General features: G+C 41.8%; 2 protein-coding genes across 2 annotated transcripts; one reads left to right on the top strand and one right to left on the bottom strand.

Annotated features, from left to right (window-relative positions):
- Positions 1 to 1,002: 1,002 nt before the first annotated feature.
- On the bottom strand, positions 1,003 to 18,187 carry LOC104896096 (B3 domain-containing protein REM16). The gene is made up of 6 exons (XM_010682796.3): positions 17,908 to 18,187; positions 3,466 to 3,844; positions 2,896 to 3,051; positions 2,597 to 2,707; positions 1,606 to 1,745; positions 1,003 to 1,513 (listed from the first exon to the last, which is right to left on the bottom strand). The coding sequence occupies exons 1-6, from the start codon at positions 18,025 to 18,027 to the stop codon at positions 1,229 to 1,231; spliced, it is 1,191 nt and encodes a 396-aa protein (XP_010681098.2). The 5' UTR covers positions 18,028 to 18,187; the 3' UTR covers positions 1,003 to 1,228.
- LOC130591926 (uncharacterized) lies at positions 7,466 to 8,577 on the top strand. The gene is made up of 2 exons (XM_057395918.1): positions 7,466 to 7,869; positions 7,966 to 8,577. Exons 1-2 carry the CDS (start codon positions 7,513 to 7,515, stop codon positions 8,572 to 8,574), a joined length of 966 nt encoding a protein of 321 aa, XP_057251901.1. The 5' UTR covers positions 7,466 to 7,512; the 3' UTR covers positions 8,575 to 8,577.
- Positions 18,188 to 21,044: the final 2,857 nt, after the last annotated feature.

The raw sequence follows: 21,044 nt of genomic DNA, 5'->3' as shown, positions 1-21,044 counted from the left end.
TTCGATTTTTTCTGATTTTGGGGTGCGGTTCCGTTGGAGTTTGGTGTTTCCGGTGTGCTAGGGTCGAGTTTTTGTTGTTGGTGGGTGTTTTCGGTGGTGTTCGGTTTGCTCGGGTGGTGGTGATTTTGGTTTTCGAAGAACTCGAAAAGTAGCGAGTCTTGATGCCGGGCGTGGGGGGTTCGGTTTCAGCTGGCTGTAGTGATTTCGTTGTGCTGTGGTGGAGTTGGGTGGTGTTGGTTGGTCTTAGGTCAAGGTTGTTTCGGTTAGCTTTTGTGGTTCTGGGTTCAAGTTGGTGGTGGTGTTCGTCAGTGGGTTGTTGATGTGTGGGTTTGTTTTGTGTTTTTTTTTCTCTTTTCTTTTGTGGGAGAGAAAAATTTCTTAGGCTCTTGATACCATGTTAAATTATGGTCAATTTTCGTTCCGTTTCTCATTCATAGACCAGGCAATCGGACCCATCGGATCGGATTTCGACATGATCAATTCAGATCGGACCGTTTTCGGATCAAGTTATATTCGAGCCGGATTCGGACCGGACTATTTTGAATCGGACCGAATTTCCGATTATGTTTCGGATCATCATTGGATAGGGATGCTTTTCGGATCGGACGAGTGTGGATCGGATGAGCTTTTGTTATGTATATATGGAACTACCACTCTTCGTGTTTTCTAAAGGTATACATAACTAATTTGCATAGTCAGAACTTGTGCCAAAAAGTACTTGTGATAATCATTTTTTTTTAAACGAGTCAATTTCAGGTACTTCTAATCAAAGCCTAATGGAAGCCAATACTTTCTGATTACTTTGAGATCGGGTTACCTTTGGATCAGATTGATTTCAGATCGGGCAAGATCATATCGGATCATTTGAATTTTGCATGAGTTTCGGATCAAGATTATTTCGGACCGGACGAGATCGTTTCGGATTCGAACCAAGGTTCGGACCCCAAATCGAACCACATATCGGATATTTCGGATCAGGATCAACTTTGCCAAGTCTACTCATTCATCATAGGAATATATTTATACAACTTATTTAGAGAGTCTTACTAGAAATAACAATCCCAATCATAATACATATTATATAGAGTCCTAACAGTTTATCAAATCCAGGGGAGTAAACGGCTAAGCACGTGTTCCCACCTTGGGAAGAAAAATACGGCATCATATCTGATCTTGGGTAGTTGATGATTTGAACTTTGTAATGATATGAGGTATTGAAATCTCCATACTAGTTTACTGGGCTAAGTGGAGTAAGTTCATCAACAACTCTAAAAATATTAACATCCAGCACAAAACTCTTGTTCTCTTGACCACCAGGCACAAACAAACACACATCGAATTCCTCCAAGAAATTGTCGAGTGCAAATTTTTTCCATCCACCTTCGAATCCACCATGTCCATGGTTGTTGGTAGCACAAAAGCTGACCACCCATGTTTTGTCTTTGATTCGAAGAATCACCTCTTGAAATGTTTTCCGTGAAAAATTTTCGGCTTTCCATCTTCGCGGAATTACCTGAGTATAAGTGCCAAAAGAATTGGTTGAAAAAGTAATATAGCAAACACTAATTTTAATAATCCAAGGAGTTCACAAGAGAAGACATTTACCAAAGAAAATCGTTTATATACATGCGAAGGTCTCATGATCACGATGAAGCTTTCATTGGTAGCTGATTTGCAAGCCATTGCAAAAGCTTTGCTTTTTTCTGACTCAGTCACAGGCCCTCTGTTTGATATATAGCAAGGACCTGAGATAATGCAGAACCAAATCATTTTATAATAGCCCTGATTCAAAGAAAAATGCACAGAACAATTTCTTTTCCTTGGAAAAAAAAAATGTTTCAATAAAATTATAAAAGAACTAGTGAGTTGGTAATTATTTTTTTTATCCATAACAATCAGTTTCATTGTTCATTAAAATTTAATTTTAGGCTCCGTTTTGTAGGGCGTAAAACGTTTTCCTCGAAAACTGGTTTCTTCTATTTTCAGTTTTACATTGTTTGGTTGGCAAAGGAGTGTAAAACCATTTTTCCTTGAAGTAAAATTACACTCCCAATGATGGAAAACCATTTTCCTTTCAAAATGAAGGGAAAACTGTTTTCCTTACCTCTCTTACACACTTCTCTTACTACCTCCTTACTTTCGCTTTCATATTTCTTTCATTTTCATTATTTTTCTTACATAGAACCAAACAACGGAAAACTAATTTTGGAATTGTGTTTTCCATTATAAATTATTTTCCATGAAAATCATTTTACACTGAAAACATTTTACGCCTTACCAAACGAAGCCTTAATCAGCAAAAAGTCAAAACCATATTATACCAATACAAACCAGTTCATTAGTGGTCTTATTTGGTAAATTATGTTGCACCCAAAAAGAAAAACTAACCTAGCTAGTAATTTGTTCTTTTAGAACTCTTTATTTTCAGTTCCCTTCTCTTTTAATCATTGATCCGAAAAAGTAAGCCATATACTAATAACATACTGAATGTGGAGAAAAACAGACCATATGCAAAGAAGTATCCTACTGCATCAAAAACAACATTTCTCTTGTTTAAGGTCCATGAACTATAGTAGCTCAGTAGCTGAAGCCATACCTTTGTAGCTCTTCCTTGTCTCCGACTGCTTCTTTAATGGCGCTTCTTTGTTTCTATTTCTACCACGAGCAGCAGAGCAAATGCGAGCTTTTATTGAAGGATTACCATGTGCTTTCAGGGCATTGTGATCATACATGGAAATTTAAAATAAGTCAGTTTTTTTCATCTTCCTGACATACTTTAATAAACCTTATTTATCTTTACTTGCTCTGCATCCATCTCACTAACTCCAAATCTTCATGAACAAGTTCATACTCATATCGAAAATGAAGAGCACCAAAAGGACTTATAATACATACCATTAATGGCCTTCCTTTTAGTTGCATAATTTGATGGAACTTCTCTAATTATTGTAGAAGCACCTACGCTAGTAGACACCCCCTTTTGAGTACAAACATTAACTTTCTCGGCTTTCTGCTGTTTAGACTTGTCTTTGCCTGATTCCCTATCTTCATCTTCATCCCATTCATTATCAAGATCATCAGTAATATTAACAATACATAAAATTACTATGGTGTCTAACTATATCCTAGCAAGATAATCCCTCCATTTCGCTTTATTTTTAAGCATGTTTTCACACAGTTCACAATTTGACAATTTGACTATTGATATCTCTAATTACGTATTAATAAAAATCATAGAGAGTTGGTATATCGAAAATACATATTTAGACAAATCTAATAAGATATCCCTCGACATTTATTTTTTCAGGAACTCCCTTGACAAAGTTGACATTGTTTTTTCTTTCATATTAAGAATTCATGATCAAAATTTGCCTCTGCCGTTGAAACATTCCAACCATGAAGAACAAAAAGAAACGGAGGGAGTAGCTTAGCAAGACAAGTATCGGTCAGAGATATCGCTATTACCAGTGTTAGCAGTGCTGTCAGAAGAGCAGATGACATACTCATATGATGTACTCTTCGCTTGTCCATCAAAACCACCATAAGTTTGTGTTTGTTTATGCTGTCTGACAAAATAAGAGGCTTCTCGCTCACATGAACTAGCTGGATCAAAGATCAACACCTCAAAGCATTTGCCTGCTCTGTCATACTTAAAGATAATGAGGTCTTTCTTTTGCAAGGAGTAAGCTTTGACAAATTCTTTCCAACCATCTCCAGTTATCATAACATGATTACTGTCAGTTTTCAGCAAGTTGACATGCCAAATGATTTCATTGGGGCCTTTGAGAATTACAACTTCAGGTAATTTGGCTATCTCATTTGCAGTAAATTTTGTCGGAAGTGTCTGATTGTAAGGGCAGTGAAAATCAAGATGTTACATTAGATACAAATCTGGCAATGACATAATGAGAAGAGGAAAACCACCCAAAAAGAGAAGTAAAGATCCAAAAAAAAAATTCCTCAGATTTCTAAGCATTCTAATTAAGTTAAAACTTGACATATGATATACATTCCATGTGGGATTAAATATACGGATCCAGATGACCAGATCTCCGATATCTTCTCAGGAAGTGGAATTTCCAGTTCTCAATACAATATTGGAGAGAATTCAGCCATGGTGATCTTACAAAAATATTGGAGAGAATGTTATCTCTAAATGTTAATTCATTACTCTATCTGTCCACAATGAGTTTACATTTACCAAGAAAGTTTCCCTGGCTGATCTCTACTACAAACTTACTTTCTCCCTCCTTAATCTCGATGCACGAATCATGAACCTTGAACTTTGACTAGTGTTATGTAGTGTAAAACTAGCAAACTTATATCTCACTCCAAAGATAGGTTCTTATAATTGGAGACTTGTGCAACAATGAGCGATTCAAATCCCGAAGCAAACTCCTGACCAGCAACCTGCACAAAAAGGGACCCACCCTGGAGGTTTGGGTGGTATTTCCCCCTCCGATGCTTAAGTCAGATATCAGGGATGTAAAGGAACTTTTAGAGAGAGAAAGTAGAGAGAGAGAGAGAAGAATTTATGACAGAGTAACAGTACTATGCTCTGAAAAACGTACCTTTCACCCTGAAATCAAGGACTATTTATACTGTTTGAAATGACTGCTGTGCCTTGATGTCACCCTAATTTGGGAGCATCTGATTGGCTAATCAAAGTTTTGGGACACGTGGCAGCTGTTAATGGTCAGTACACCTCACTTTCATATAAAGGTGTAAATCAGACTTATGGGCCTAAGTACAGTTTTTGGGGCCAGAAGAAGGTCTTTTTAGTACGTTTCAGAGAAACGTACTTTTAGGCCTGTCACCTTCAGGCCCTTTTGTACTTTTATTCCCCTGCATATGCCACTGTAGGGCTCAGATGAGCCACGTGTCAGTACCAGAGCCGTTTATTTTTTGGCTACAACATTTGCCCCTTAAAAGAGGGAGTTATTATCTTTTGGGCGCCAAGACGGTTAATCTTCCTCTTTTAACCGACCTGGAACTGCTCTTCTCTTTTTCAAAAAAGAGGCGCCATTTTGCCGGTCTCCACAGGTCAACTTCCTATGAACAACGGTTACTTTTACCGGATGAGGGGGTCATTTTCACCCCTCTATAAATATGTGCCTTAGTCGCTCCTGGAATCATTTTAACTTTGCTGAGAAATTTTCTAGAGAGAGAGACTCTGCAAATTTTTACTGAACTTTTTAGAGAGAAGAACAACTCCCGTCCAAGCTCTTGCATTGTTTGTTTGCTCGTCCGAGGTTTCAAGTCATCTTCACATTCGTCCGAATTTTCTTCTACAGGTATATTCTCAACTCTTTTCTTGATTGCACACATATTTTAAGAAAATGGATTCGTCCTCTTCCTCGAACAATTCCGGCCGCTCAAGGGTTGGTGCTAACCCTAGAACAGAGGGCCTAACTTCCTCGGCATCTTCTAGAGTTGGTCCTATCTTGGCCGGGCATGCATTCTTTATCTTTAGCCATGGACGGCAAAGTCAGACGACCCAGTCTTTACCTGTGCAGGGTAATCTGGCGCGCGTCAAGCAAACGGCTCGCATCAGAAGAGGGGTAACCATGCCGGCCTCTAGCTCTGAAAGGGAGGAATCCACTGGGCGAATTCCGGCCGAAGGAGAACGAGAGACCCAAAGCGCTCGTCCTGCCTACCACACTCCTTCTCCTGAACATGCCGAGGAGGAACCAGAAGTCAGGGGCTCTCCAGAAGCCAGCCCGTCCATACATAGGACGATCTCAGATGAGCCGAGGACGGCTAGCTCTTCTGACCCTGCTAGTGGCTCAGAGGAGCCATCAACCACTTCGTCTGAAATAAGACGGCGGCTAGGTCCCCTTTCTGACCCTAGGTTCATCCTGGCCGATAACACATGGTTAGGACGATTAGGCTCGGACCTTAGTCCTTTTTCGGTGGCAATGCCCATGCCTGGCTACCACTTTGTCCTTCCCGGCCGAGAGGACACTATTTTCAGTGCTCCTCCAGGCCATTTTGCAGTTTATCGGCTGGCATTAGATGCCGGCCTGCGCTTTCCCCTTCACCCCTTCATCAGCCAACTTCTTCAGTATTACGGCATAGGACATAACCAGCTTGCCCCTAACTCTTGGCAAAATATCCTCACCTTTCTGGCCGTCTGCAACTTAAAGGGAAAGGACCCTTCTCTGGCCGCTTTCACCCATATTCACTATGTTGCCAAGGTCCCTAGGACCATTGAAGGAAGCTGGCTGAGCGTGTGCAATCGTCAAGGATTCTTGACGTCTTGGGATAAGACTTCCAAGATGCACTCATGGAAGGGCGAGTTCCTCTTCGTCCAGGCGCCCATAAAGCGGGCAAACCGTCTTCGGTATTTTAGCCGGACAACCACAAATCTGGACGGATGGCCTCATACTGGAACTGGAGAGTAACTCTGCCGAAGAGATGGTGGAGTACTTCCGGGTTTCGGAGTATACTATGGAAGATGTTTCTTTCAAAGGTCCGTCCAATTGGATTCCTTTTAAGGAAATGTTTTACCATGACAACTTCCTGGTCGCTGCCGGCTTAAGGCAGGACGAGGACAGAGGTATATCAACTGAGAATCTTCCAAGTACAAATTTCTAGACTTATTATCATTCGTCCAACATTTGTTTTTCTCTTTCAGATTCAGCCAGGAGCAACTAGGAAGTCTTGGATAGGAGAATGAGCTCATCCAGATTTGCGGACACTCTATGGAAGGAGTACAGCAAGTCAGGTGCCGAAAAGAGGGCCGACACCTTGGTGAGCTTTGTATATGTATTCATATTTTTTTTTTTTTTTTTTTTTTTTTTTTTTTTTTGAGCCGGCCGGTCTGCTACTTTGGAGGGTAACCCGTCAAGATGGTGCCTGGACGACTTGTCTACCCATGGGGCAATTCGTCCAGAGAAACACAGGACGAGCTAACTTCCCAAGAAGCAACTCGGCTAGGTTGAATTCTTGACGGCTTGCCTCTTAGGGGACAGTCCGTCTGGTGTAGCATAGGACGAGTTACTCATCTGAACAGCAACCCGTCCTGGTTGATATCTTGACGGTTTGCCTCTTCGAGGGGCAGTCCGTCTAGAATAGTGTTGGACGAGTTGCTTATTTGAGGATCAATTCGTCCTGATTGATATCTTGACGAGCATTTCAATCTTTTCTTTTTTTTCAGAAAAATGCCCCAACTTCAAAAGCTCTGGCCGAGAAAGCCGCGCAAAGAAACGGCCAGCAGGCACCAGTGAAGCCCCTCCCTCAAAAAGGCAAAGGGTTTTACTGCTAAGAGAAGAAGACCACTCGGCCGGTTCCCAAGGTCGTGATCGACCTTCCGGCCAAGGAGGAGGCCAAAGAGGAGCCAGCTGAAGTTGACTCTCGAGCCCTGGTGGCCTATACTGGTCCGGCTGAGCAACCCGATCCTTCGCAACCTGACGAGGTTGTCATTCTGGACGACTGAACAATCTTCTCAAGCCGGACGCGGCTGTGGACGGATCCGCCTTTTCTGGGCCAGTGGCCCAACTGGTAGGCCAGATGCCGGCCGCTTATAGGACGGCTTCCCGTTCTTCTGGTGAGTCCTACTATTCCAACGTAGTTAGAACACTACGGGTTGGCGGGCGTCCGATGAGTCCGTCCAACAAACAGACCGTGGTTATTCCCATCAGGTGTACTGACGAGTCTAACCTTTCAGATAAAGGGAAGGGTCCTGCTGTTGTCGGCTCCCCTAGCCTCTCTGACGATGAATCTTCTCCAGCCTTTGGAAAGATGTCGTCGTCTGATCGTGAGAAGCTCAAGACGGAGCTGTTCAAGTGCTTTCCCGAAACTTATATCAAGGGGTTAAGGGGAGCATCGTCTGGGCATGTAGGTTACATGTCTCAGCTTGCTGCCGAGGTACATTCTTTCCTCTTCGGACGCTTATGCTTTTTACTTGGTCTTCATTTACTTTTATTATCCGTCCTGACATGCCCTATCCTTTTATGTTTTCAGCTTTTTGCTCGCAGCATGATAACAGAAGACTGGGCGAAGGAGCTCAGAAAAGAGAATAAAAAGCTCGTCCATGACGTAACTGCGGCCGCCGACCATGCTCAGTTCGTCATTTCCGAGCAAGAGGTGTTGCACCAGCAAACCAAAGTTGCTTTGGAAAAAAGGTCGGCTGAGCTGGAGTCTCAGATCAAAGTCTATCTTCTTCGGTTGACGGAGATGATAGACGAACGGGCTTCGTTGGAACGTGTTCTGACGGACGAGAGGAATTCAGCCATGACTATGGCTGCCGATTTCTTCAAGGAAAACCTCGTCCTGAAGGTCAAAAACCAAGCCCTTCGAACTGAGGTTGCAGAGACAATTGCCGGCGCCAAAGAGGCTATGAACACCATCATAGATACCTCAAAAGAATGGGCGGTGAAGGCTTTTGAGATGATGGCCGAGGAGGAGGATATCCCCAGATATGCTCGTCGGCTGGAATTCCAAGAAGCCTTGCATAAGGCCACCATAACTAAAGCAGAACCTCCCGTCTTTGAAGAATCCTCTGAGGATGAAGAGGGAGAGGACAATGCAGAGGCCCAGGACGAAGAGGACAACGATCCTCCTGCCGCCTAGTTCTTTTGTTGTATTGGCCGTGAGCCACTTGTAACTTTTTCTCCTTTTGTACTTAGATGAATTTAGGTTGTAATCATCTTTTTATATTTATGGGAAGCTAACTTTTTCAATCTCTGTTGTTCTATGCTTTACTGTTTTGGACGCATTGTCTTACAATTCCATGATTATACCAAGTACAAAAGTAGTTCGTCATAACATTTTGCCGATTATACTACAACATTCGTCAATGTTCAAGTATAAAAGTAATTCGTCCTAATATTTGGCTGGTCTGACCCAGTAGCTCTTTTCTGGACGTTCATAACCAGATGCTCAAGCAAAGACTTGCTTTTAATTTTTGGATTTTAAAAATTTCCAAGTATAAGAGTTTGCTCGGCCAGACCCTGGGTGCCGTTCGTCCTTGGACAGAGACTTAGTCAATTTATAAATTATGCCCCTATATGCCCCCCTTCTTGGACGAAGAGTTTTTAAACTTTTCCCTGTTCAAGAAGGAGTTAAGAAGATAATTTTTAAACAACTAGGACGAGCGGTTTATGCCAGAAGCAACTCGTCCAGGCTAATATTCTGACGGGCTGCCTCTTTGGAGAGCAACTCGTCTGAATGATAGTTGGAGAACTGATTCTTTGGAAAACCTCGTCCATCTTTGTGAATCAGAAATAACTTGTTCCTTTACTAAGGTTGTTATTTCGAAGTTTTGTGGCTTTTGACGGACAGTAAGATACCTTTACTAAGGCGTCTTATTTCCAGCCGACCTTGTTCAGGAGATGTTTAACTCTTTAAGTAAACAACCGGCCAAATCTGACATTTTTTATCCGTTTAAGAATGATAACATGTTCAGCCGAACTCCTAATGAAAGGTGCATTGTCTTTTTGCTTTGTAAAATTAGTTAGCTTTTGACGTTAGTATGTAACTTAAGCAAACAATTAAAACAAAGTCATAGAGAAGTAGAATTGTATTATATGAAGTTTGCTTGACGGATAGTCAAGGTACATGTCTACATTCTACTTTTTCATTGTAATGCATTAGGAAAAGATTACAATTTAGCTGGGTGCTCTAAACAAAGTATTTCTTCAAAGTGTCAGAATTCCACGTCCTAGGAATAGGACGTCCGTCCAATCCTTCAAGACGAAAGGTACCATTCTGAACGACTTCGATTATCTTATAGGTCCTTCCCAGTTAGGAGTAAGCTTGCCTAACTCTTTGGCTCGGCCAACCGCTTCCATCTTTCTTAGGACGAGATCTCCCATCTTTAATGGACGTCTAGCAACCCTTTTGTTGAAGTCTCTTGCCATTCTTAACTTATATAGTTGCATCCTCAGCAGAGCATTGCCCCTGACTTCAGGAACTAAGTCCAAAGCCGTCCTAAGACTGCCCAGTTAGCATCTTCTGAGTACATCATTACTCTTAAGGTGGGTTCCTCAACTTCAATAGGAAGGACAGCCTCAGAGCCATAAACCATCATAAAGGGAGTCTCTCCGTGGAATTCTTGGCCGTCGTCCTAATTGACCATAAGACCAGCTGCAATTCTTCTACCCAAAGCCCCTTTGCATTGTCTAACTTCTTTTTATTCCGGCCGAAAGGATCTTGTTAAAGCCTCCACTTGCCCATTAGCCTGTGGATGAGCTACTGCTGCAAAGTGAGCCTTAATTCCTTGGTCGGCCAACCATTGACGAAGCTTGGGTTTTCAAATTGCGGCCCATTATCAAAGACGATCGACTGGGCATGCCAAACCTTGTAATCAAGTTCTTCCAGATGAACCCTTTGACATCATTGGTGGTGATGCCCCTTAATGCTTCAGCTTCAACCCATTTTGTAAAGTAGTCTACAGCTACTATTACAAATTTCTTCTGGCCGGCAGCAATAGGAAAAGGCCCAAGAATGTCCATCCCCCATTTAGCAAAGGGAAGAGGAAAGAGAATGGGCGTCAGGTAATTGGACGGCTTTTGATGGATATTACCATGCTTTTGGCAACTATCACACTTCTTGGCATAGAGGAGTGCATCTTCTTTTAAGGACGGCCAAAAGTAGCCCGTCCTGAGAGCCCTTTCTGCCAAAGCTCTTCCTCCAATGTGAGAAGCACAAGCTCCCTCATGCAACTCCTTCAAAACGTCCAGACCTTCCTTTCGGCTGATGCACTTGAGAAGAGGCCGATTATAGGACTTTTTGTATAAGGTCTCATTCCACAACTCAAACCACTTGTCCCTAGCTCTCACATACTTGGCCTTAATGGGATCAAGAGGCAGACGGCCGGTCTTCTTGAACTCAATGATTGGACTCATCCACTCATCATCTCGGCTGAGAAACAGTACTTCTCCGGCCTCAATGCTCTTGGCCGCCTTCACCTCCCAAAAGACTGTTCTAGGAACATCTCCTTCGGCCGAGCTGGCCAGTTTAGAGAGGGCATCAGCTTGATGGTTTTCTGATCTGGGCACCTGATCTAGGACGAACCTCTTTAAAGACTTGATCTCTCCTTGACCAAATTCATATACTTGCTCATGGACGCTTCCTTGCATTCAAACTCACCATTGACCTGACTGACAACCAGCAGAGAGTCAGTTTAGCTTCAATTTCCAAGGCCCCAGCCGCTTTACACATTTTTATGCCGGCTAAGAGAGCTTCATACTCTGCTTCATTATTGGACGCCTGGAACTTGAATTTCATAGCATATTCAAACTTATCCCCTTCTGGAGATTGAAAAATGATTCCTGCCCCACATCCGTTGGCAGTTGAGGATCCGTCCACCATAAGGGTCCAATGACGCCTTCCTGCTGCTGGATCCTGGACGCTTTCTATCGTAGGCCGAGTAAGCTCTACAATAAAATCAGCCAAAGCTTGGCCCTTGATTGCCTTTCTAGGCTCAAATGTTAAATCAAACATATTCAGCTCAACAGCCCATTTTAACATTCGGCCAGAGGCATCCATCTTATGCAACACTTGCCTAAGCGGCTGATCTGTATATACAAGACTGTGAGCTAAGAAGTAAGGTCTTAACTTCCGGCTAGCCATCAACAAGGCCAGGCCGAATTTCTCGATGGTAGAATATCTTTCTCAGCATCTTTAGCACATGGCTCACAAAATAGACGGGTATTTGCACCGCGTCTCTTTCAGCCAAAGGACTGCACTTACGCGAAGGTGATACAGCCAGATAACATACAACTTCTCTCCTTCGGCCGGACTGATCAGCCTAGGCAGCTGCCGAAGATGATCTTTACTTGCTGAAGCGCACTCAGCTTCATCTGACCATCAAACTTGGCATTTTTCTTGATGTAGCAAAGAAATGGTGACATTTGTCCCTGATTTTGAGAGAAACCGTCCAAGAGCAGCCAAACAGCCCGTCAACCTCTGAACTTCTTTGACTTTGGACGGCGAAGACATATTCATAATAGCCTGAATTTTGTCGGGATTTGCCTCAATCCCTCTCTGATCAACCAAAAATCCCAGAAATTTCCCACAACTACGCCGAACACACATTTTTGCGGATTAAGCTTCAACTTGAATTTTCTCAAGGTGAGGAAGGTTTCCCTCAGATCGTCCAGATGATCTTTCTCCTCTTTACTCTTGACGATCATGTCGTCTATATAAGCTTCCATATTTCGGCCGAGCTGCGGCTGAAATACTGTATTAATGAGCCTCTGAAATGTAGCCGGAGCGTTTCTTAGGCCGAAAGGCATCCTGAGCCATCCATACAGCCCTTTCTCAGTAACGAAGGAAGTCTTATCTTGATCATCCGGCCACATAGGAATCTGATGGAAGCCAGAGTAGGCATCCATAAAGCTAGCAGGCATGGCCGGCCGTAGAATCAACCAGACGATCTATTTTTGGCAACGGGAAGCTGTCCTTAGGACAAGCCTTGTTCAAATCTGTATAATCAACACACATCCTCCAAGTGCCATTCGGCTTTGGAACCATCACAACATTTGCTACCCAATCGGGGTAGTATGTTTCCCGGATGAATTTAGATTTAGCACTTTTGAATTTCGTCAACGGCCTTATTTCTGGCCGGCCCCAGATGCCTCTTCTTCTGCCGAATAGGCTTTTGCCCCGGCTCAATGTTGAGCTTATGGACGGCCACCTCAGGGTCTATCCCAGGCATCTCTTCTACAGCATAGGCAAACACATCTTCAAATTCTCGCAGCAACGCAACTAAGGCGTCCTGAATTTCCGACCTCAAAACTGATCCAATTTTCAATGTCCTTTCCGGACGCTCTGGATTCAAGCAAATCTCTACTGGACTTTCCACAGGCTCTGGACGTTCTAGTCCCAGACTCATTATAGCCATTATCTCAGATGAATGCTTTTCTTCCTTAATAGCCAAACACTTTCTCTTCTTGCTAGGCAAAAGCATGGACGGATTGCTTTCAGGAAGAGGCGACTCCTGAACCTTCTCAATTTCCTCCTTAAGCTCACAATCTGGCCTTTACCTTTTTGGCCGAATCATCTCCTTGTGCCCTTGGACACTCTGCTTTTTCCTTCCAAGATGATGGTTTGAGTGTGGTGAGATAGCATTCTCTGGCAGCTTGCTGGTCTCCATAAAGAGATCCAATCTTCCCACCATCCCATTCAAACTTCATCAGCATTAAATGGGTCACAATGACGGCCTTGATGTGATTTAAGGTAGGTCGCCCGAGAATGACATTATAAGCTGTCAAGTCTCGTACTACCAAAAATTTCACAAAAAGCGTCCTGGCCGCATCTTTTTCTCCAACTCTGACGGGCAAGGTGACGGTTCCCATAGGGTGTATGACCCCGCCGCCAAAACCAATTATAGGATGATTGACCGGCATCAAATCTTTTTGTCAAACTTTAAACGAGACAAACAATCAGCACTGATGATGTCAGTTGAGCTTCCAGTATCAATCAAAATTCGCCTAACCCTTAGATTGGCAATCTTCATTTCCACAACCAGCGGATCATCATGAGGCGTCCTAATATTCCCCGGTCCAACTCGCTGACCACTATTTTTGGAAAAGGATCAGACTCGGCCTGGTTGGTGAGCATAACCTGGCTGAGTTCCCTCAAATAGTTTTTGTGGCCGCGATTTGTCGGACCTCCAGCTGCAAATCCTCCTGAGATGACCATCACTACATCATCATCCGTGCTATCTCCGTCCATTTTCTTCCTTGACGGTTATCCCTTTTCTGAAACTTCCTTCCTGACGAGGGTAGGTAATTGTTCATCTTTCCTTTTCGAGCCAACTCTTCTAGTGCTCGCTTCAAATGCTTGCATTCATTGGTTTCATGTCCACAATCTTTGTGAAAGTGACAATACTTGCTCTTGTCCCTGTTACATAAGGCGTCTTCATCTCGGCCGGCGCCTTTAGTCATGCTGATCTTTTATTTCCATCAAAATGGAATATTGATCTTTGTTGAACTCTATTGGTTCAACAGAGGCCGCCGGCTCTGACCGCCTACTTCTCTTGGACGAAGTGGTCATAGAAGTCATGGCCCAAGTCTCAGCCTTCTTGGGCGGATTCTTTTTTGGCTGAACAGCTTCTTCACTTTCTTCACTTCTGGCTGTTTTGCTCAGCACAGACCTCTGTGGCATGAATGAATGCTTCAGCCTCCCTCAGTGCTTCCGTCAAAGTAGTGATTTTCTTCTTCACCAAATCAAACTTAAAACTTCCTGGTCTTAGACCTCTGATGAAGGCGTCAAACGCCACACCCGCATTCAATCTTGGATCTGCAACGCCTCCAGATTAAACCTCTTCACATAACCTCTCAAGGCTTCCTTAGGACCTTGGATGACTTTACCAGGTGCATGCTTGTTTTCTGTTCTTGCCGATTAGCCACAAAGTGACTGGTGAATAGAATACTAAGTTCAGTAAAATTATTCACTGAATTAGGCGGTAAGTTGTTGAACCATTTTTGCGCTACTCCTTTCAAAGTAGCTGGGAAATTCTTACACCAAGTAGCATCGTCCACCCCTTGGACATACATCTGATGCTTGTAAGCTGATAGGTGATCGTCCGGATCAGTAGTTCCGTCAAAAGGATCAATGGTGGGAGCTTAACCTTTGGGAAAGGAGGGGACTCCATGATCCTGACCGAGAAAGGAGTGGGCCAATTGATCTGGAGTGCCGCCACCTGCCCCTCAATGGGTATGTGCTCCTGACGGTACTCTTTCAAAACCGGATTAGATGAGGTGTTAGCTAAGGCTTGACGCCTGTACACCATAGGCTGCAAAACTGTCTTCTCTTGCCTGGGCTGGAAAGCGGATGGACCACGGCTTCGCACCACTGTTCTGGACGGGAGCCTTAAGGACGGATCCTTCATATATGGCGTGGAGCCAGAGGTCGAACGCTGCTGTGCTGCCGCCCTCTTGGCCTCCAAGTACTCCCTGGCATCAGTCTCCATCATGTGACCAGTAGGAGGGATATTATCTGCTGGACGGACCACCAGCTTCCAGTCCATCTTCCTCCTAGAATCACTGACTGCCGGCTGCTTTCCTTTGGAAGGCGGCTTAGTCAATTCTGGCCGAGGTGGCCGACTAGGTCCTGGACGACCCTCTTGGGATCGCCCTTTAAGTGGCGCAGCTGCCTCTTCTCTCGGACTCATCTGAAAAAATAGCAATTTTTTCTTAATCTGTCTTCCATAACAGCGGCCATCCTGGCCTGGAAGTCATTCAATACATTTTCCAAATGACCAGCAGTCACTGGACGGTCAAGATTTTCTTGGATGACTGGAGTTACAGTCCTCCCTCATAGTGAACGGCAGCATGGCCCTGATCCCTCCTCGGGTGGCCTCTCGTCATCAACAGTATCTCCACCTGAACTCTAAAACTTCTGTTCCTTGCCACTTCGAGAGTGACAGTCCGTCATTGTTGCGTCTCCCCACAGACGGCGCCAAATGTTATGTAGTGTAAAACTAGCAACTTATATCACAACTCCCAAAGATGGTTCTTATAATGGAGACTTGTGCAACAATGAGCGTTCAAATCCCGAAGCAAACTCCTGACCAGCAACCTGCAAAAAAGGGACCCACCCTGGAGGTTTGGGTGGTATTTCCCCCTCCGATGCTTAAGTCAGATATCAGGGATGTAAAGGAACTTTTAGAGAGAGAAAGTAGAGAGAGAGAGAGAAGAATTTATGACAGAGTAACAGTACTATGCTCTGAAAAACGTACCTTTCACCCTGAAATCAAGGACTATTTATACTGTTTGAAATGACTGCTGTGCCTTGATGTCACCCTAATTTGGGAGCATCTGATTGGCTAATTAAAGTTTTGGGACACGTGGCAGCTGTTAATTGGTTAGTACACCTCACTTTCATAAAAAGGTGTAAATCATGCTTATTGGGCTTAAGTACAATTTTTGGGGCCAGAAGAAGGTCTTTTTAGTACACTTTCAGAGAAACGTACTTTTAGGCCTGTCACCTTCAGGCCCTTTTGTACTTTTATTCCCCTGCACATATGCCACGTGTAGGGCTCAGATGAGGCCACGTGTCAGTACCAGAGCCGTTGATTTTTTAGGCTACAACAACTAGTATTAACTCTTTGATGAGTAATGGATCAAATAAAAATGGCTCATCATAATGTCCATGCTTCTTGCTTATTGTTAATTAATAGACGTTATTGCATTACCATTGTACCTCATAAAAGGTAGAACCTCCTGGCACCTTAATGGTGATGGAAGTATAGAATTGGCCTTTAGGTTCACATGGATATTACCCTACATACTTCTTACACAATAATTAATTAGACATACTCTAGCACATCTCCAGGAGTAATATAATGTTCCCTCGTCCACAATGCACTTTCTTTCAAACATCGAACCTCCAGCATTACCCTAATACTTATACAAAGGGAGCAATTGCCAACTTTTTTTTGTTTGTTCATACATTTTATTTCTTTTTCATTGTATAGATCACAAGTAGACCTGAGCATGGGCTGGGCCGGGCCCGAGCCCGTGAGTGGTGGGCTGCGCCGGGCCTAAAATTTCCATATTTTGTCCACAGGCCGGCTCAGGCTCATGGGCTCGTGCCTCCTGCGGACCTGACCCGTGTTTTATGTTATTTTTTGGATTTTTGACAATTTTAGGCTAAAAAACAAAGGAAAGGGCGTTCGGCCCACGGGTCATCTAGGCGGGCACGTGCCGGTGCGGGCTTAAAATAAAATTTCTTAACTGTGACAGGCTCGCGGCCCACGACCCACGTAGCGGACAACGGACCGGGCCGGGCCCAAACTGTCCCGGGCCTTGTGCTGGCTCAACCCATGCCCACCTTTAATCACAAGTGTTGTATATTGAAACCCAATATATGTCCTACTCATTACAGATGATGAATGATATATGATAGGATGATGGTGATACTTTTGTTATCATATACACCATTTGTGATACTAAGAAATTAATTGTTTCATATACAACATTCATTGTTGAATACTCTATTCCTACAAGATTTCCCCATTTTCTATTTTAGTTTGTCTTGTATCTCCTTTTAAAGTTATATGGTGATGGTCTCAACCATAATTTTTCCCTATTTTCCTACCCTACATGCAAAAAGATAAAGATCTTGTTCTATTCAAAGCACTTTTCGTTCTTATAGAAAAAAATAAGTTGAGATAAAAACTAATAATAAAGTTTAATAAGTTCAATTCAACAAAAATAAAATTTGATATACTCACAAAATAAGGTCTAATAAGTTCAAATAAAAGATTCATTAGATCTAATAAGTTCTAAATAAGTTTAGATAAGCTGGAAAAAAACACACCAAACAGGTACAGAGGACTATACATTAAAAGACATTTATATATATATATAAAAAAAAATTTAACTACAATAATACAAACTTTTGCCCGTTCTCTCACAATAATATAAACTTTTGATTATTTTTTAATAATACAAACTTTATATCGAAATTCCTCCAATAGATCAAGTTGACTAGTAACCGATAAAATAGGTCAAAAAAATTACAAAATGTTCTTTTTTCTTTCTCCCTCCTCCCCCAACCCCCATACCACCTGAAGCACCTCAGCTTGTTACCTCCTACAACAAATTGACAACCACTATTGTCCTATTGAAGGAATTTTGATCAAAAGTTTGTATTATTAAAAAATAATCAAAAGTTTGTATTACTAAAAAATAATCAAAATTTTGTATTATTAAAACATAATCAAAAGTTTGTATTATTGCGAGAGAACAGACAAAAAATTGTATTATAATTGTTAAAAAATCCAAAGTTCAGAACTGTTGTGAATTTCTCATACTTGATCATAAAAAAAAAACCCAAGATATCCAATGTTACATACTAAAAGTATACTCTTGTAACAAAGGAAACTACCAATATTTGTTAAGAAAAACTCAAAACAGAAGAGAAAAGAGGAAAAAGGTTTTGAAAACTTACAAGGTGATGAAGGAAATAAGTAGGAAGAATTTGAAAGAAATGCACAAAGTGAAAATGTTTCCAATAAGTTTCCTCTTCCCAGCTCCTGCATGTCCCTGAATTCTTTTTCTGCTCTTCCATATCTAATGCTGATCTTCCAAATTTTTTACAAAATAAGAAATAGACAATATTACAGACTCATTGGGCATAGCGTTTGGAAACTTTAGTGCTTAGTAACTGGAGCTCTTTAAAACGTTTTAGGGAATGAATGTTACTCATTCTTTTATTTTCGATGTTTATACCTGAAATCTTACACTATTTGTAATTATGTGATATTTTTAAAATTTTAATATATATATAATAAAATAATATTAATTTTCTGTAAGATGAATAATCTTTGAGGATCTTATAAAAAAGAGGATTGTTAAACATCGTCCTGAAATTACTTAAAATCGCCCCAGGATTATTTTATTGAACTGTTTTACCCTTGTTCTTTATTTCACCACCCACCACCCTACCACCACCTCCCACCATCACCTACATCCTTCTGCCATCCGCCACCACCACCACCACCAACCTGCTAACAAAATTTCGAAATTTTGTTGGACCACAGTGGCGAACGTCTCGCCTGGACGTTCGCCCCATGGCCCGAACGTCTAGGCCCGACGTTCGGGCCATGGGGCGAACGTCCAGGCGAGACGTTCGCCACCGTGGTCCAAAAAAATTTCGAAAATTTTCTGTTTATGGTGTTCGAAACTCGAAAGATCTGGCCATGGTGGTGAGAGAAACGCCGGAAGGAGGTGAGAGATATGCCGGCAGCAGGTGAAAGAAAGGCTCGAAATTTATGTGCCCATGGTGTTTGATTGCTGTGCGTTCGAAAGATCTGTCCATGGTGGTGAGATCGGGAAACGTCGGCAGGAGAGAAACGGGTAGGATATGAGAGAAAGTCTCGAAATTTATCTGGAGGTGGGGTGGTGGGGTCTGCGGCCTGGCAGGAGGTGAATTTTAGTGGTGGAGAACGCCTAGCAGGAGGTGGTGGTGGTAGCCTGCCAGGAGGTGAGTGGTTGTGGCAGCTTGTGGTGATTTAAGGAAAAAAAAAAAGAAAAGGTTATATATGTAATTTTTTATTTTTTTTGGGCGATTTTAAGTAATTGTGGGGTGAAGATTAGAAGTTCAGTTCACAATAACCCCGGAGCTAGCCTTGCACAGAACCCGACTCCACTAGCCTAAGCACTTGAAAATAGCGGTGCAAGTGGACTCCGAAAAGTTAGATTACAGAAAGTTACGAGCCGAATTTAAGTTTTGTGATAAGACTTTTGTTGCTGATGGTAATTTAAAGGGTTCTAAAAATGTTAAGAATCATGCTTATTAGTGTGTTGCTAATCCGGTTAACAAAGAGAAGGGTAAAGGAAAACAAAGTGAGTTGTTCTTTCAACCTGAAGATGGAGATGTGGAAAATGAAAATGGTGAAAGAAAGTTGAAGTATGGAATTGTGAATTCTAAAGAAGTTAGGGAAGCATTAGTTCGTATGATTATTATTGATGAACTTCCTTTTAGATTTATTGAGAAACTAGGCTTTAAGAGTTTCATGGGTGTTGTTTGTCCTTGATTTCATATTCCATCATGTATCACCATTGCTCGTGATTGTCTTCAACTTTATCATAGTGAAAACAAAGTTGAAAGAAATGCTTAAGAATTCTCAATAAATTTGTATGACAACTGACACTTGGACATTAATATAACGAACTAATTACATGTGTCTCATTGCCCATTTCATTGATAATGACTGGAAATTGCATAAAAAGATCATTAACTTTTGTCCAATTTCTAGTCACAAAAGTGAGGCTATTGGAAAAGCGGTTGAACATTGTTTGAAAACTTGGGGTATTGAAGATAAACTTTTCACTATAATGGTTGATAATACTAGTTCTAATGATGTTGCTTATGCACATCTTAGGAGAATGGTTCAACGAACTGGATGTATTGGTGATGGAAAATATTTGCACATTAGATGTATGGCTCATATAATCAATCTTATTGTGTGGGATGGTATTAGAAGATATGGTGTGTGCATTGATAGAATTAGGAATATCGTTAAGTATGTGAAAAATTCTCATGCAAGAATACAAAGATTTAAGGAACTTGTTTCAAAAGCTAACATAGAATGCAAATCTTCTTTGTCTTTTGATGTCCCCACCTATTGGAACTCAACCTTTACAATGTTGGACACTGCTGTGAATTATCCCTACCTGATGGAGTGAATTTGAAAGATAATGAAAGGCCCCCTGAACTTGATGATTGGAAAAAAGTGGAGAGGTTGGTAGTGTTTTTGAAAGGGTTTTACCTATTAACTCGTTGCATTTCTGGTTCTCATTATGTGACTAGTAATAAAGGCTTGTTTGAGATTGCCCTTTTATATGATATGCTTAACAAATGGGAGAAAAGTGATGATGAAAATTTTAGAGCTATGGCCTCTTCAATGAAGAAGAAGTATGATAGTATTGGGGGATGTTGAGAAGATGAATAAGCTAATTTATGTTGCTGCAATACTTGATCCGCATGCTAAGATGGCGGTAGTTGAATTGACACTTAGCAACATTTATGGTAAACAAAGAGGCTTCATACTTGCTAATGATGTGAAAGAGTTTGCTTTTAGTGCCGGGGGACGGTGTCTTGATCCATTAGGAGTTCATTGACTCCTAAGGTAATGCATCTTTGTTTTTTCATTTGCTAATAGAACTTTGGTAATTTTATTTTGTTATGCGTTATTTTTAATTAATAGATTCATTGTTAAATTTAATGTTCATACAAGAAGGTCTAAGCTCTCATTTGCACACAAGATTGGTTTCGTGCTAATTGGGTGCATGGAGATGATGTGGAAGAAAATTTGCGATACTTAGAAAAGGTTGAAAAAGGTAGCTATAATTTACAAATGTTATCTTTTTCTTTAACTTGTAAATTTATTACTTTGTTATTAATTATTTTTCCTTTCTTATTAACAAAGTTTCAAAGTGAGCAGTTGGAAGATGTGGACGACGTCGTATTTGTGGACTCTTTTATATGAAATTTGCTTACTATTTATGATAAAGATGGCGAGGCCTAAGTCGTATCGGCTATCGCGCAAATAAATCAATACTACCCTACACAAACGTAGTATA

This window comes from Beta vulgaris, chromosome 6 (assembly GCF_026745355.1).
Source record: "Beta vulgaris subsp. vulgaris cultivar EL10 chromosome 6, EL10.2, whole genome shotgun sequence".
NCBI lineage: Eukaryota > Viridiplantae > Streptophyta > Magnoliopsida > Caryophyllales > Amaranthaceae > Beta > Beta vulgaris.
Note: the sequence above shows the minus strand (reverse complement) of the source record. Positions and strands in the feature narration are given on the sequence as shown.